At 46.0% G+C, this 17,049-nt stretch overlaps 1 protein-coding gene across 2 annotated transcripts in view; it reads left to right on the forward strand.

Annotated features, from left to right (window-relative positions):
* SMOC1 (SPARC related modular calcium binding 1) overlaps positions 1-17,049 on the forward strand; it is a 424,008-nt gene that overhangs the window by 366,305 nt on the left and 40,654 nt on the right. For both annotated transcript variants that reach the window (XM_069731655.1, XM_069731664.1), the window contains exon 11: positions 9,611-9,858. In XM_069731655.1, coding sequence (XP_069587756.1) covers positions 9,611-9,858 — 248 coding nt within the window. The remainder of the gene's footprint in view (positions 1-9,610; positions 9,859-17,049) is intronic.

Raw genomic sequence — 17,049 nt, forward strand, 5'->3', positions numbered from 1 at the left:
CTCCAGTGATTTTTCCTGTGTTCAGTACTCTGGAACATTTCAGCTACCTGAAAGTTCGTTTCTGGATATCGGGCAGAAGGTGTATCCTGTGAGTGTTCCTTCGGCTTCCATGTGGCCGGCTGGTGAAGATTTCAAGACATCTCTGCTACCTGAAAATTTGTCTCTGGATATCGGGCAGAAGATGTATCCTGTGAGTGTTCCTTCGGCTTCTAAGTGGCCGGCTGGTGAAGATATCAAACCAGTAGCATTCAAGTCCCTGCTTCTTGTCTACCCAGAGGAAATGGTCCAGTCCATTGAGGAGGCTAACCCTATTGGGTACAAAGAGACTTTGCTATCCGAGATTTCTGATGAAGCTAACCCTGTTGGGCACAAAGAGACTTTGTCTTCTGAGATTCCTTGTGACCCGTTTGCCTTATCCTACTCTAAAGATGTTATGACTTGGACTGTGAGTGGTTTCTTTCTTCTTCTATGGATCATTTTAGCGGGTTTGAAGAAGAGGGGGCGTAAAGGAGGGGGTACTGTAACAACCCTGCCGGCATCACTGCATGGCCTTCCATTCCCCACCTGCCTGTTACATCTACTCACTCACCCAGTGCCATGCTGTGAGATCTGTCTGCTGCTGGTTCCATGCCATGTGCTTCATGGCGGCCTGCTCTGTGTACACTTCCTGGCTGTGTGCATAGGGGGGCGGCGCCAGCCACTCCGGATTCTTATTGAGACTGTGTGCACCTCCCTAAGGTGCTTCTGGCCAATAGCCTTGAGGCCTCTGATACTTAAGGCATCCTCACCCATTGGAGAATGCCTGAGCAAACTATTCCCCTCAGTTAGCATTTGCTACTGAGCTGCCAGGTCGTGTGTTTCCTGTCTCTGAGGGCTGCACTATTGCAGGCCTTCATCTGTGTTCTGTTTGTGTATCCGTGTCCGTTCCTGTCTGTACTCTGGTCTATGTCCGTCCCTGCTCCTTCTTTGTCATTAGTCATTTCCCACTCAGCTGTGTGTACCTCTGCCTTATCTTTCTGCTCTGTTCGCCACTGTCTGTGGCTCTGCTTCTCTCTGCTCAGTTCTACCACAACCTGTGGCTCTGTGTCTCTCAGCTTTTCCCTCAGCTCTGCTCTCTGACCTTGCTCCGCTCTCTGTGGCTTTGTTCTACGGCTCCGCTCCTTGCGGTTCCACCTGGCACCGCTCCTTGCGGTTCTACGTCTTTAGCTCTTGGCTCTGCCTCCAGCGTCTTCGCTCTTGGCTCCGCCTCCAGCGTCTCCGCTCTTGGCTCTGCCTCCAGCGTCTCCGCTCTTGGCTCTGCCTCCAGCGTCTCCGCTCTTGGCTCTGCCTCCAGCATCCCCGCTCTTGGCTCTGCCTCCAGCGTCCCCGCTCTTGGCTCCGCCTCCAGCGTCCCCGCTCTTGGCTCCCCCTCCAGCATCCCCGCTCTTGGCTCCGCCTCCAGCGTCCCCGCTCTTGGCTCCGCCTCCAGCATCTCCGCTCTTGGCTCCGCCTCCAGCGTCTCAGCTCTTGGCTCCGCCTCCTGCGGCTCCGTCCTTGGCTCTGCCTTCTCCTTCTCTACTCTCTGCTCTGCCTTCTCCTTCTCTGCTCATAGCTCCACCTTCTACTCGTACTCCGCCTCCTGCGATTCAGCTTTTCTTCCACTCTTGCTCTCTTAATTCTGCAACTTTCCCTACAGGTCTCTACCTGTTCCTTTATATTCTCCAGTCTGAACAGGTTCTTACCTGTTTCCACACATCCATCTGAATACCAGTTCCTACCAGAGTATCAGTCCTGTCTGCCAGTGCCAGCCGTGCCCGCCTGTCTGCCTGAGTGCCAGCCGCGCCCGTCTGCCTGCCTGTATCTCCGTCAAGCCAGTCCGCCCGTCAGGGCCTCTGCCATACCCATCTGTCAGCCAGTGTCACAGCCGTGCCTGCCTGCCCGTGTCTTGTCCCCGGTGGGATCAGCATCCACAGTCCGACTCCACCCTGGAGTGGTACCTAGTAGCTTCCTATTGCACATGTCTGACCTCACCATCAGAGGCTCCAGCGAACACCTAGGAAGCTACTTAGTTACGCCCCTTCCAGGGAAGTTCGGTCTGTGGTCCAGTGGGGCCACACCCCCAGGTGCCCGCGCCAACCAGTCTCGGCGTGAGCGTTACAGCTTGTTCCTTTTGTAGCACCAGAGGTGCACCAGTAGTGCTCGGACTGCCAAGGTAATGCCCAAATGTGCCATAATCTCCTCTTTCATCGTGTTGTACTCCTTGGGCAAGGTTGTAATACGCTTTCTGTGATTCCCCAGTAAGTTATGGTGCTAGAACCTCTGCTCATTGCTCCGGGTGCAGTTTCTCTTTGTCTGCCACCCTTTCAAATACAGTCAGGAAAGCCTTGACATTGTCCTCTAGAGTCATTTTCTGTAAGGCCTCCGGTACTGTTCACCTCACCCGATTACCTTTCCTTTGGCTGACAGTTGATGCCATCTCCCTGGTCTGGACAGTTTCTCCCAGGAGAGTCATCTGCTGCTGATGCTGATGCTGAACCTGCTGCCACAACTACAGCTGCTGCTGTTGAAACTGTTGGATCAGGAATTTGCTAGTCTCCTGTTGGGTCTGCTGCTGCTGGACTAATTGCTCCTCCATGCTTTCAGACTGTGTTCGCAATGTTATAGCTGCCTTTACCCAGGACATTAAATGTTTACACTGCAATCACCTGTGCTCTCTGGGACATAATAGCCCCATTACATCCAGTAATTGTAGAGATTCACTTACTCTCCTGGGCATTAGGCCTTAGGTAACATGCATTTTTACTGGTTGCACAGCACCAAAGCAACAAAATCATAAACATAAATTCCTAGCCTTCTCCAGGTGCTAACTAAACTGTATAGACCCTGACTACTTCAGACACTGCTGAGCTAGCCCCAGCTCCGTCAAACAAGAACTTCTGTTGTCCATAGCAACCACTGATACTTGCAGTTTGGTGCACATGGAATGTGCAGACTCCTCTCAAAGAGATTCTGGCTTGTTTCTGTCTTCAATTTCCTAAAACATCCAATCTGCTCCGCCTCCCCAGCAGACTGACTCAGATTAACCTAACCTGTTCATATGCAGGGCTAGCAAGGAGCACTAATTAAAGCCTGCAGAGCTAGGATTTAAGCCTACCCTGCCTGGCATTGCTATATAAAAAAATTATATATAATGCTCACCTGAGATAGGTGGAGCAGTTTACACATGAGGAATGAGCCAAAATACCGGTGGACTGATGCACAAGCCTCATTGACAGTTACAGAAATCAATTGCTTGCATTGATTGACTCAAAAGGTTGCACAACAACATATTGCTAAGATACTATGATTTTTGTTCAGGTTATTTTCATTAGTTTTTTTTATTATTATTTTCTACTTGAACCAAATATTGAAGGTCGGGGTCATTACTGGCGTATAACACGACCAAGTGCTATCTGATGTTTTATCGGATAGCACTCTGCCCAGTGTTATCTTATGGGGTAGAGCAGATCTGCAATTATTTTATCATGCCGATTCTCTGCAATTGACAGTGAGAGACTCTGCTCTCACCCATACAAATCTATGGGTGTGTGTGAATCATCAGACTGCAATGGGATGTCATCCCAGAGCAGTCCGATATATGCCGAGACAGGGAATAGAGAAGATGGAACACTCAGCTCACACTCACAGCAGAGCTGGAGCTGAGAGCCATTAGCATCTCTCATCGGATGCTTCTGTGATTCCAGTCAAAAGCAATGTCTGATCCTCATTATTAATATTCAGTAAATTTAAATTGAAACAACTTTTGTTAGTTTCAATTTATTTCAGTGACCATTGGTCCCGCTGCTGGTCAGGTCGGATGGGCGTCTCCGGTCCACTGCGGCGCCTCCCATCTTCTTTCCATGACGTCCTCTTCTGATCTTCAGCCACGGCTCCGGCGCAGGCGTACTTTGCTCTGCCCTCTTGAGGGCAGAGGATAGTACTGCAGTGCGCAGGCGCCGGAAAGGTCAGAGGCCCGGCGCCTGCGCACTGCAGTACTTTGTCTGCCCTCAACAGGGCAGAGCAAAGTACGCCGGAGCCGGAGCCGTGGCTGAAGATCAGAAGAGGACGTCATGGAAACAAGATGGGAGGCGCCGCAGCGGACCGGAGACGCCCATCCGACCTGACCAGCAGCGGGACCGCCCCTGGGTGAGTATAATATAACGTCTTTTTCTCCTTTTTCAGGTAACATCGGGGGCTTATCTACAGCATTACAGAATGCTGCAGATAAGCCCCTGATGCCGGTGGGATTACCTCACCCGCGATTTTTGGGGTGACAGGTTCCCTTTAAGGTGCTCCAAACCACATTCAAGAAGTTTATTAACAATCGGGTGCTTCACAGGAATTTTTGGAATGTGGAAAAAAAATTAACATTTAATTTTTTTCACACAAAAAAATTACTTTAGACCCACATTTGTTTTTTTTATTTTCACAAGGGTAATAGGAAAAAATGGACCCCAAAATGTGTGGTGCAATTTCTCCTGAGCATGATAATAACCCCATATGTGGAGGAAAATCACTGTTTGGGTGCACAGCAGAGCTTGGAAGGGAAGAAGCTCCATTTGACTTACTAATTGCAAAATTTGCTGGAACAATTAGCGGACGCCAATGTTATGATCTGGTGGTTAAGGAACAACATGAGACAAGCTTTGAAGGAGGTGGTATCTGTACTGACCGCAGACCCTGAACCTAGCAGCGCAACTAGAAATATCCGTGGGGGGTACCTGACGCTCCCTAGACCCCTCGGCACAGCCTAAGATCTAACTTCCCCTAAAGATGGAAACAGGAAACCTATCTTGCCTCAGAGAAAATCCCCAAAGGAAACATAGCCCCCCACAAATATTGACGGTGAGAGGAGGGGAAAATAACATACGCAGAGATGAAATCAGATTTTAGCATAGGAGGCCAGTCTAGCTTGATAGATAGGACAGGAAAGGATACTGTGCGGTCAGTATAAAAACTACAAAACAATCCACACAGAGTTTACAAAATCTCCACACCTGACTAAAGGTGTGGAGGGTAAATCTGCTTCCCAGAGCTTCCAGCTAACAGAAAAAATCCATAATGACAAGCTGGACAAAAATAGAATGCACAGAACAATAAGTCCACAACATGTGGACTGTAATGAGCAAAGCCAGAACTTATCTTTGCAGAACTGGTCAGGAAACCAGGAGAATCCAAACAGAGATGTGAATCCAGCCAGAAAACATTGACAAGTGGCATAGGCTGAAGACTAGAGCCAGGTTAAATAGCAGAGCCAGGAGAGACGATTAGTGAAAGCAGCTGCTAAAGCTAAACCCAAGGAGCAGCAGTTCTACTCAAAACCACCAGAGGGAGCCCAAGGGCAGAATTCACAAAAGTGCCATTTACAACCACCGGAGGGAGCCCAAGAACGGAATTCACAACAGCCAAGTCGCGTTATGAGATCCCCAGATGTGCCTAAACAGTGCAAATCCCTCACATGTGACACCTTTTTGGAAACTAGATCCCTCGGGTAACTGATCTAGATGTTTATTGAGCACCTTGAAACCCAGGAGCTTTACAGAAGTTTATAATGTTGAGCCGTGAAAATAAAAAAAATCACATTTTCCCTGCAAAAATGTTGTTATAGCCCAAAATTTTGCATTTTCCTAAGGGTAACAGAAGAAATTGCACCATACAATTTGTTGTGCAATTTCTTCTGAGTACATCGATGCCTCACACATGGGAGAAAACTACTGTTTGGGTGCACGGCAGGGCTTGGAAGGGAAGGAGCGTCATTTGACTTTTTGAATGTAAAATTAGCTGGAATCGTTAATGGACATCATGTCCCATTTGGAGAGCCCCTGATTTTCCCAAACAATGGAAACTCCCCACAAGTGACCCCATTTTGAAAACTAGACCCTTCAAGGAATATATTTAAATGTGTGATGAGCACCTTGAGCCCCCAGGTGCTTCACAGAAGTTTATAACGTTGAGCTGTGAAAACAAAAGAAAATCACATTTTCCCCACAAAAATGTTATTTTAGCCACAATTCTTTTGTTTTTACAAGAGTAACAGGAGAAATTGCACCATACAATTTGTTCTGCAATTTCTCCTGAGTACACCGATACCCCACATGTGGGGGAATACTACTTTTGAGGCACAGTGCAAATCTCAGAAGGGAAGAGGCGCCATATTGGAGTTCAGATTTTGCTGAAATGGTTTGAGGGTGCCATGTCACATTGGCAGAGCCACTGAGGTGCCAGAACAACATAAACCCCCCAATATGTGAACTCATTTTACAAACTACGCTCCCCAATGAATTCTAGGGGTGCAGTGATCATATTGACAATACATGTGCCTCACATAATTTTATGCCATTGAGCGGTGAAGAAAGAATACATTACATTTTTACCACTAAAATGCTGTTTTAGCCCCAAGTTTTTAATTTTTCTAAGGGCGGATTTTTTTTACAACAAACCATTTTTTCCTGAGTGCGCCAATACCATCATATAATCGGGAAATGTTTTTCAGGCACAGTGCAAAGCTCAGAAGGGGAGCAGTGCCATACTATAGTGCAGTTTTTATTGTTATGGTTTGCAGGTGCCATGACCCACTGGGAGAGCCATTCAGCTGCCAGAACAGCAGAAACCCTATAAGTGACCCTTTTTTGCAAACTACACCTCCCATCGACTTAATCTAGCGGTGCAGTGATCACATTAATACCATGGGTGTGAATTTTATACCATTGGGCATTGAAGAAAAAATAACCACATTTTTACCACTAAAGGGAAGGGAGGGGAACATTTGGATTTGGGAGCGCAGAATTTGCTGAATTTCTTCTGAGGGGTAAGGAGCCATTTCGTTTTTTCAGAGCCATTGTACTACCAGTAACGTGGAAGCCCCCTATATTTCTGTTAACCGATGATAGACCTGAGTGGAAGATTTTTTTCTTGTGGATAGAGTTGAAGCTTTTGTTGGAAATATTTTACATAACGTTTGTGATCACATTTATCCATTGCTCTACGCTGACCACTTACATTGGGGTTTCCATCTAGGTTGCCAAGTGACGTGATTCAGATGAAACCCCCGATGGATCCATTCACTTTAATGAGGCAGCAGAGTTACTCTGGACTTCGTCTGGCCTCTCTTCAACGGTGTCCTTCTTTTCAAAAGTCCAGAAAACTGTGGCCTACGGCACTTTTATGCAATCCTAAAAAGACGGACACTACCGGATCATTGGCCAGATGGCATCCACAGTGCCTCCATCTGCCTCATTATAGGAAATCTTCCCCCACGGGTTGCATCTGAATCACGTATTTCAGAGATTTACATGAAAATCACAGTGTAAGTGCTCAGCGAAAAGTGCAGGATAAATGTGCTCCAAGCCTTACTGCGATGTTTGGGAAGCAGAATGGAAAATTCAACAGCAGGTGAAGAATTGGTTTTATTTATTTTTTACGCCCTTCCTCATGCAGTATAAGTGATTAGGCGACTTTATTATTCGTGTCTGTGCGATTACAGCGATAACAGATTTATATCTGATTTTTATGTTTGGCTACTGTCTCACACTGAAAGACATTTTTTATTGCAAAAACTATTTTTTTGCATCGCCATATTTTGAGAGCTGTAATTTTTCCATATTTCATGTCATGTGAGGGCTTGTATGTTTCAGGACGAGTTGCCGTTTTTATTGGTATCATTTTGAGACACATTAAATTTTTTGATCACTTTCTACTCCGATTTTTGGGAGGCAGTATGAACTGAAACCAGCAATTCAGGAATTGTTTGGGGGTTTTGTCATGTGTGTGGTAACATTGATAAAGCAGTTTTATTCTTCGGGTCAGTATGATTACAGCAATGCCCCATTTATATATATTTTTTATGTTTTGACACTTTTACACAATAAAAACTTTTATAGACAAAATAATTATTTTTGCATCGCTTTATTCTTCCACTGATGGAGCTGTATGGCAGCTCGTTTTTTGCAGGACAAGATGACGTTTTCAGCTGTACCATGCTTATTTACATCAGTCTTTTTGATTGCATTTTATTTCATTTTTTTTTTTTGGCTGTATGAGAAAGAGTTGTTTTTTTGCATTTTTTAATGGTGTTCACTAAAAGGGTTAACTAGTGGAACCGTTTCTTAGGCCGGGCTGTTCTGGACGCCGCAATACCAAATATGTGTACTTTTATTGTTTTTTGTTTGTTTTTTTCATAAAAATATTTATGGGTACAATATTTTTTTAATATATACATTTTTACAATTTATTTATTTTTTTTTTTTTTACTTTCTTTAACGTTTTTACTTTGTCCCGCTATGGGACTTTTGTTTTTTGCAGGCTGATCGCCTGTGTAGTATGGGGATGCAGCAGCATCCCTATGCTATGTAAAGTGTCAGCACTGCACTGACAAAGTTGCTGATCATGCTCTGAGCATGATCTAGCAACTTTGCCATCTCTGGTAACTTGACATCGGGTCACCATGGCAACGATCGGGACCCCGCAATGACGTTGCAGCGTCTCCGATCCAAGGGCAGAGAGGCTGTCTTCCCTCTGTCTGCTCCCGGAATGCTGTGATCCAGTTCGATCACAGCATTTAGGGGTTAAAGTGCCGGGAGCGGGGCGGGGACCGCTCCTGGCACCAAGTGCCGGTTGTCAGCTGTCAGAATCAGCTGACACCCGGCGGCGATCGTGCGCGTACAGCCTGTGTGCGCACAAAATCGCTGGGAAGTATCCGTACATCCCAGGTCACATTGACATATGCATAATGGATATGTCTCAGGTGGGAAAGGGGTTAAAGGGAATCAGAGATTTTAAAAGTAGCATGTAGCAGAGCTGAAAAATCTGACACCATCCACACCATGCATTGTATACTGACAGTAAACAGCTAATCAGCGATGATGGCGTGATAGGACCAGGATACACAAGGCAACTATTCCGGCAGTGATTATCTCCTGCTGATAAAATGTTCATAGTATTGAAACAACAGCACATAGCCTAATAAGTAACACAACACTGAAATCAATGTCTCGCCCCCTACCTCATGCTGCTTTCAGATTATATAGCAAAAACCTGCTGACAGATTCCCTTTAAGGGTTTATGATTGTAACTTGAGAGACCACTGTATGTACTTACATTAATCATTCCGGTATCACAGAAGCATTTACGACATTTCCGTTCTGGAGATAAAAGATGGAGCACTATCATGTCGTTCTGCTCTTAAGCACAGTCCCTCTTCTTTCTCATTTTGCAGACTATAAGCTTAAGTAAATGTCATCCGTAGTTTTCAAAAGGTGCAATGAATACAACTATGGTTAATTGGATTTCTCCAAAATAATTTACATGGTTAGTTTTACAGAAGATACATAGTGCGAACCCACACAATATTATGTTTAGTGCTCTGATAATACCGGTATACAGTGTCCAGATATAACCATATTGTGCCCACACAATACTGCAATTCATCCGTTCCATTGGTTGAGACCGTAGGCAACTGCCCAGTTTGCTGCCCACTTGCATATTTCCTTGTGCAATTGCCTGCTATAAAAGTAAAGTGTTGATGAGATATTCAATCTTTGATAACAATGCTGTGACAAACCGTTCCGGGAACTTTACTAATATTGTTTTGCAGATTCTCAGAACCTGATCCCAACCACACGCTGGAAGAACGTGTAGTTCTGTGGTATTTCAGCCAGCTAGACAGCAACAGCAACGAAGACATCAACAAAAAGGAGATGAAACCCTTCAAAAGATATGTAAAGAAGAAAGCCAAACCCAAGAAATGCGCCAGACGTTTTACCGACTACTGTGACCTCAACAAGGATAAAACCATCTCACTCGCAGAGCTGAAAGGATGCCTAGGTGTCCGCAAAGATCCAGGTACTTCCCTCTTGTCCAATGGTTCTTCTGGAATGCAAAATGTTATGAAAATGTTGCTTTCGGTCTAGTTATCCCAGGGTCCCGCTCAGCAGGTGACACTGCCGTTTATAAGAGTCCATCTTACTCTAATAAATGGCTGTTATCAAACTACAGCTCCCAGTAAGTTAGGTTATAGTTAGGCTTAGGGACGGAGTTGCAGTTTTGCAACAACTGGAGATATGAGAATAAACCAGGAAAGGACCTGCTGATCTGAAGCTACTGGGAATTGTAATGACTATGGTCACCCTGCTACCATTAGTAGCAAAACTTTTTGTTACCTATTAGACAGCCAGTCTGCTCGTATGAGGTGTATCTAGGTTTTCTGGCACCCGGGGCAAGAATTCAGTTTGCCCCCCCTCCCCCCCCCCAGGACATATGCGATTTGCACACTTAGTCATGTACCGAGAAGCAGAAGAGAAGCTCGCTGTCACAGGACCATAAGTATGAAAGTCACATATGAGTGAAGTGTCCATGTGACGACTACTGGAACCTGCAGCTTCTGAATTCTCACAACTAATGCACTGCACACTTTTAGGATTCTCCCTTGCCGGTGGACAGTCATGTCAGCCCAAGCATGTGATTTGTATCCACACTCCGACTAGACGTGCCCGGCCTCGCTCAGTTCATTTTCATTGAGTGAGGCCACACATGTCTAGTCAGCATGTGACCGCATGTATGTAAATCGCCAGCATGAGAGAATCCTGGCAGTGTGCAGTGCGCACTGTGAGAAGTCAGAAATCTGCAGTCACAAAGAATGACTGCAGACTCATTACAAACATGGACATCTATAATGCTCCTAACATAAATAAAATCATGAGTATCACAAATAACATTTACATCCAGGTACCTTATAGATGACGTTGCCTCTGGAGTCGTTCTCCTTCTTTTTTTCATCTTGTCCAGACCTCATGATGAGTTTCCTCATCCACAGCTCATCTCTGCAGACCTCCATCTCCTCCGCTCTTTTGCAGAAAATCTCCACATGATGCCCTTAAAGATAGAAGTGTCATTATAATCCTCCTGAATAAAAAAATGCCCCTCATTATATTGTCTGCACAAAATATGACCCCCACATTGTCCCTCTTATGGTACATGCTCTTAAACTGGCCTCTCCTTTCTATACTGGCCCCCTCTTCACACTGTCCTCTCTTACTGTGTCCCCCTAGAGTGCCCAGTATTTATACTGTACACTCTCATCACACTTCCCCCTCCTTGGTATACTCTCCCCTCCTGGCTGTACCCTTACACTGTCTCCCCACGCTACGCATGCACACATCCCATCAGCCTCACTCCCCGTACTCTGTCCACATACATTTTTCACATCGCTACTCATACTGTGTACTCATGCACTCCCCAATTCGCTCCCCACACTGTCTGCACCCATCCCCCCATACTGTTTTCTCATATATGTCCCCCATTTCCCCATACTGTTTCCTCGTACATGCCACCATTCCCCTATACTCTTTCCTCATATATGTCCCCCATTTCCCCATACGGTTTCCTCATACATGCCCCCATTCCCCTGTACTCTTTCCTCATACATGCCCCCCCATTCCCCCATACTATTTCCTCATATATGTGAGTCCCCCGCCAGGGCTGTGGGGTACTTGGTACCGGGTCGGTACTCACAGTGGGGTGTCACGGTGGCGACCCGGTCTGTGGCCCTGGGTGCCCATGTAAAAGGGAAATTGAATAAAGTTTATGTTCGTGACGCCACCTGTGGTCAGTGGGGACCGATGCTGCTTTAAGGGGTCCTCTGGGGTGATGTTATGGCAGCTATATGGTATAACTTCCCACAGGTGAAGTATATCCCCAGGGCTCCCGGTGTATAGATGGAAGATCGTGACTGGTGCAGTAAAGAATGAGGACACAGGTTTGCAGTCTCTTTACCTTGTTTACTGAAGGGCAGATCACAGGGCAGGCAGAGTCTGGCTGGCCAGCTTGGAAGCAAATTCAGAGTCCCCTTTACCAGGTGGAGTTAAAAGCCTTCCTCTTAGTGTTGTAGTCCCTTACTGCCTATGGCTTCTGATAAGGTCCTCACAGTTCTTCTCTGTCCCCCATATAGGATAGGACAATACCTGTATGACAGGTAACTCGAGCCTTTTTACAGGGACTCTATCACGCCCCAGGCTCCATGTGTTACTGTGTCTACAGGTGTGTGTGGCGGACAGATAACTTGCAGTTCAGCTGTCCTGCTGGTCTCTGCTGTAAGTCCTAGAGACCCTTTCTACCTCGATGTTCCGGCTACCGGTTATCTGCGCTTCAGAGAGAAGCTGCTCGTTTGTTGCTGGTCTCCCCGGATATCACTCTCCTGTGCTTCGCTCTCCTGCACACTTTCCACAAGCTGTCCTTTCCTTCTTAATTCTCTTTCTTTAGGAGCTGTAGCAACTCTGGCTACACGGCTCCTTCAGTCCTTCCGATACTCTATGTCTGACTGCTTCCTCCTCTGTCCTCTGACAGAATCTGACTAACTTCCCTCCTAACCACAATATATCTGCATATGCAGGGGAGTCACCTAGAAATAGGATCAAAAGCTCCTCCTTGTGGCCTGGAGTGTGAGCATGTTGTGTGTATGGGGATTACCTGATAAAAGATATCCTTCATCGCTTCCAAACGTAGTAACATCACTCTCCTCGTGAGGAAAGCATATGCCCCCATTCCCCCATACTGTTTCCTCATATATGCCCCCATTCCCCCATATTGTTTCCTCATGCATCCCCCCTGTACTGTTACCTCATACATGCCCCCCATCTCCCCTTTGCTCTTCATTTTGTGTCCTCAAATCACCCCCACACATTAAATCCCTCCATCCCCACTACAAATCTCCCCACACACAATAAATAACCCCATCTCCACTCCACATCTCCCCACACATTAAATCCCTCATCCTCACTGCAAATATCCCCCCACACATTAAATCCACCATCCCCACTCTAAATCTCCCCCACACATTAAACACCGCCATCCCCATGACAAATCTCCCCACACACACATTAAATCCCCCATCCCCACTCCAATTCTCCCCACACACAATAAATCCTCCATCCCCACTCAAATTATCCCAACACACATTAAACACACCCATCCCCACTCCAATTCTCCCCACACACAATAAATCCCCCCATCCCCACTCACATTAAATCTCCCCCCCACAATAAATTTCCCCCATCCCCACACACATTAAATCTTCCCCCCGCACCTTCGGTGTCTTAAGCTCCACTGGAGCACTTACCACCGATCTGCGTCTCTGACTCTGCAGCGCCAGCGAGTGATGTCGGCAGCATGATCACATAACATGATCATGTGCTGATCCGAAACTCAGAGCTTCAATTGTACTCGTGTCTGAAAGACGCAAGTACAATTGATCACAGGGAGCCGGCGCTGCAGCTTCTCTGTGCCGGATGTTAGCTTGACAGTCGGCACAGAGAACAGCTGAGACTCAGTCTAGGGGGTGACAGAATGGAGCCTCCGCTGGAGACACTGCGGACCGCTGCATTAGGCGGCCCGACTGCACATGCCCCAGCTGCCCCCCAGATACGCCTCTGCGTATACATAGCTTACCGAACATATTGTCAGTGCACAAACACTACAAGTTACCGAGGACATTCAGTCAACATTTTTTAACTGAGTGGCAACCAATTGTGGCCAATAAAAATCACACACATGTAATGCACAGATTTCTAAATAACAGACCTGTCTAGTTAGCACGGTGGCTCAGTGGGTAACACTGTGTGGTGGCGCAGTGGTTAGCATTGTTGCTTTGCCGTGCTGGGGTCATGGGTTCAAATCCCACTAAGGACAACATCTGTAAGGAGTTTGTATGTTCTCCCCGTGTTTGCGTGGATTTCCTCTGGGTTCTCCCACTCTCCACAGACATACTGATAGGGAATTTACATTGTGAGCTCCATTGGGGACAGCGATGATGTCTGTAAAGCGCTGTGGATCCTCTAATCAGACTTCCAAGGCAGTGATTTACAGCCTCCATACGATCCTCCTAATGGTAGGACTACCGAATGTTGTGCATATACTTGAGATTTCCAGCAGTCCTATCCTGATGGGGCTGTGTGCAGGCTGTCAATCACTGCCAGGGGCAAGCATAATTAAAGGATCTGAAAGGGTCTGAGGCAGGACTAATATGTGGGAAGAGGCGTTTCGTTGGACTAATCGGGGACATTACCTTAGAATATAGAGCACATTATCAGAATACACAAATCCGCTTCCATACCCCAATATTAGCAGTAGAGAACAATTAGGGTATGTGTCCACGTTCAGGATTGCATCAGGATTTTATGCAGGTAAAATCTGCACCAAATCTGCACCTGAGGTCACTGGCAGGTCACCTGTTTCTGCAACGTAAGGACATGCTGCGTTCTTATAAGACGCGCCGCATGTCCGTTTTCACGCGTATGCCGCATGCGTCTTTTAATGCATAGTGGATACAGGATTTCATGAAATCCCCTCCACTATGCTGTAACATCTGGACACTGCGTTTTTGACGCTGTGGCTCAACGCAGCGTCAAAAACGCAGCGTTTCCTGAACGTGGAAACATACCCTTAGAGGACCTGACGGGTTACCTTCAGACTCCTGTCAAGATTGGCAGATTTGGCATTCAGAACCCAGGTTAAGTTTCCGTGTTTTAATGGTGGCTAAGTTGGTTGTATAGATGGGTAACAACAGAATAACATTTTTCAAGTCAGGTTTAGACCTTGTAGCTGCGCCCAGGTTCTGAAGCCACTGACTTTTATCAGGAGATTAGCAGACATGATGCATAGTACTTAACCCCTTCATGACCGGGGGATTTTTCGTTTTTCCGTGTTCGTTTTTCGCTCCCCTCCTTCCCAGAGCCATAACTTTTTTATTTTTCTGTCAACTTGGCCATGTGTGGGCTTATTTTTTGCGGGACGAGTTGTACTTTTGAACGACATCATTGGTTTTAGCATGTCGTGTACTAGAAAACGGGAAAAAAATTCCAAGTGCGGTGAAATTGCAAAAAAAGTGCAATCCCACATTGGTTTTTTGTTTGGCTTTTTTGCTAGGTTCACTAAATGCTAAAACTGACCTGCCATTATGATTCTCCAGGTCATTACGAGTTCATAGACACCAAAAATGACTAGGTTATTTTTTATCTAAGTGGTGAAAAAAAATTCCAAACTTTGCTAAAAAAAAAAAAAAATTGCGCCATTTTCCGATACTCGTAGCGTCTCCATTTTTCATCATCTGGGGTCGGTTGAGGGCTTATTATTTGCGTGCCGAGATGACGTTTTTAATGATAGCATTTCGGTGCAGATATGTTCTTTTGATCGCCCGTTATTGCATTTTAATGCAATGTCGCGGCGACCAAAAAAACGTAATTCTGGCGTTTCGAATTTTTTTCCCGCTACGCTGTTTAGCGATCAGGTTAATACTTTTTTTTAATTGATAGATCGGGCGATTCTGAGCGCGGCGATACCAAATATGCGTAGATTTGATATTTTTTTTATTGATTTATTTTGATTGGGGCGAAAGGGGGGTGATTTAAACTTTTATGTTTTTTTTATTTTTTTCACATTTTTTTAAACTTTTTTTTTTAACTTTTGCCATGCTTCAATAGCCTCAATGAGAGGCTAGAAGCAGGCATAGCACGATCGGCTCTGCTACATAGCAGCGATCTGCTGATCGCTGCTATGTAGCAGAATTGCACGTGTGCTGTGAGCGCCGACCACAGGGTGGCGCTCACAGCGACGGGCAATCAGTAACCATAGAGGTCTCAAGGACCTCTATGGTTACCATTCACAAGCATCGCCGACCCCCGATCATGTGACGGGGGTTGGCGATGACGTCATTTCCGGCCGCCCGGCCGGAAGCGGTAGTTAAATGCCGCTGTCTGCGTTTGACAGCGGCATTTAACTAGTTAATAGGTGCGGGCAGATCGCGATTCTGCCCGCGCCTATTACGGGCACATGTCAGCTGTTCAAAACAGCTGACATGTCCCGGCTTTGGTGCGGGCTCACCGCGGAGCCCTGCATCAAAGCAGGGGAGCCGGCATCGGACGGTATAGTACGTCCAATGCCGGTAAGGGGTTAAAGGGAGTCTGTAAGTATAAAATGACTGTTCAAACCAAGCACAGGCACTTGGTGACCCATTGGTGTGGCTGAGCAGTTCACTTCACCTTCCCAGCTACTTGTTTTCCATCTATTTTCTTTTTCTTCTTCCTTAGAGGGGTTGTTCTTTCTAAACTGATTAATCTGCAGTGACTCTGAATCCCCCAGCACACACACTGTGCTCTACAGAGATTCATCAGTTTCTGGTCCGGGACCGGCGAGTACGTATGTGTTATGCATACTCCCAGACAGAGCCCATCTAGTGGGTGCCGTCTCGCTCCATTCACAATAAGACTAGTAAACCTGCTGCCATTTAGTCCTCCATATTCTTCAGATCTTCCCCCACAGTTTTCTGCCTATGCACAGTTTACACAAAAAGCTGCCATTCAGTGATGTGGACGGGGTTATACAGAGCTCAGCATTCAGAGAACTGCTAGATCAGCAGCAGATAAGACAGTGATTTGATCGAAACTACATCACGCAGCTCGGTACGTGACACATCACTGGAATCAGGGTCTCTGCCCCTACATCATGCTGTGTTCAGATGGGGAAGCCAAAGTATGGCGAACAATAACCTTTAAGGTGTGTATTAACAATACACATTACCTTAAAACTGTTTCCCAGGATCATCCAGAGGCTAAATTTACAGTTTCTGTCCAAACGCAAAATCTTAAGAGTCTACCAACTTTGCATGTAATCTATTGTACTGTGATGTTCATATCTGACAATATAGTGCTGTCACAACACATATCATAACCAAAGTGATGCTTACAAAAAGGGTTACTGCACAATAATTCTGATCAGCATGTATGACTGTTCATAGAGGATGCATAAAACATGAGTTACACACATAGTGATGTCACGATGTTAGAATAATGTGCACAGTGATGACACAGAGCAGATGTCAGATAAACAGACGATAAACAGTGAGGTCACAGCTAAAGGGTAAGGACATTGGTGATCTCACACAACAGAAATAATAAACACAACAATAAATTACAAGGATAATGCACACAGCGTCACAGTACAAGGAACATAACTTACGCTCGCTCATGTGACATTGATCTAAAT

This window comes from Ranitomeya imitator, chromosome 1 (genome assembly GCF_032444005.1).
Source record: "Ranitomeya imitator isolate aRanImi1 chromosome 1, aRanImi1.pri, whole genome shotgun sequence".
Taxonomy (NCBI): domain Eukaryota; kingdom Metazoa; phylum Chordata; class Amphibia; order Anura; family Dendrobatidae; genus Ranitomeya; species Ranitomeya imitator.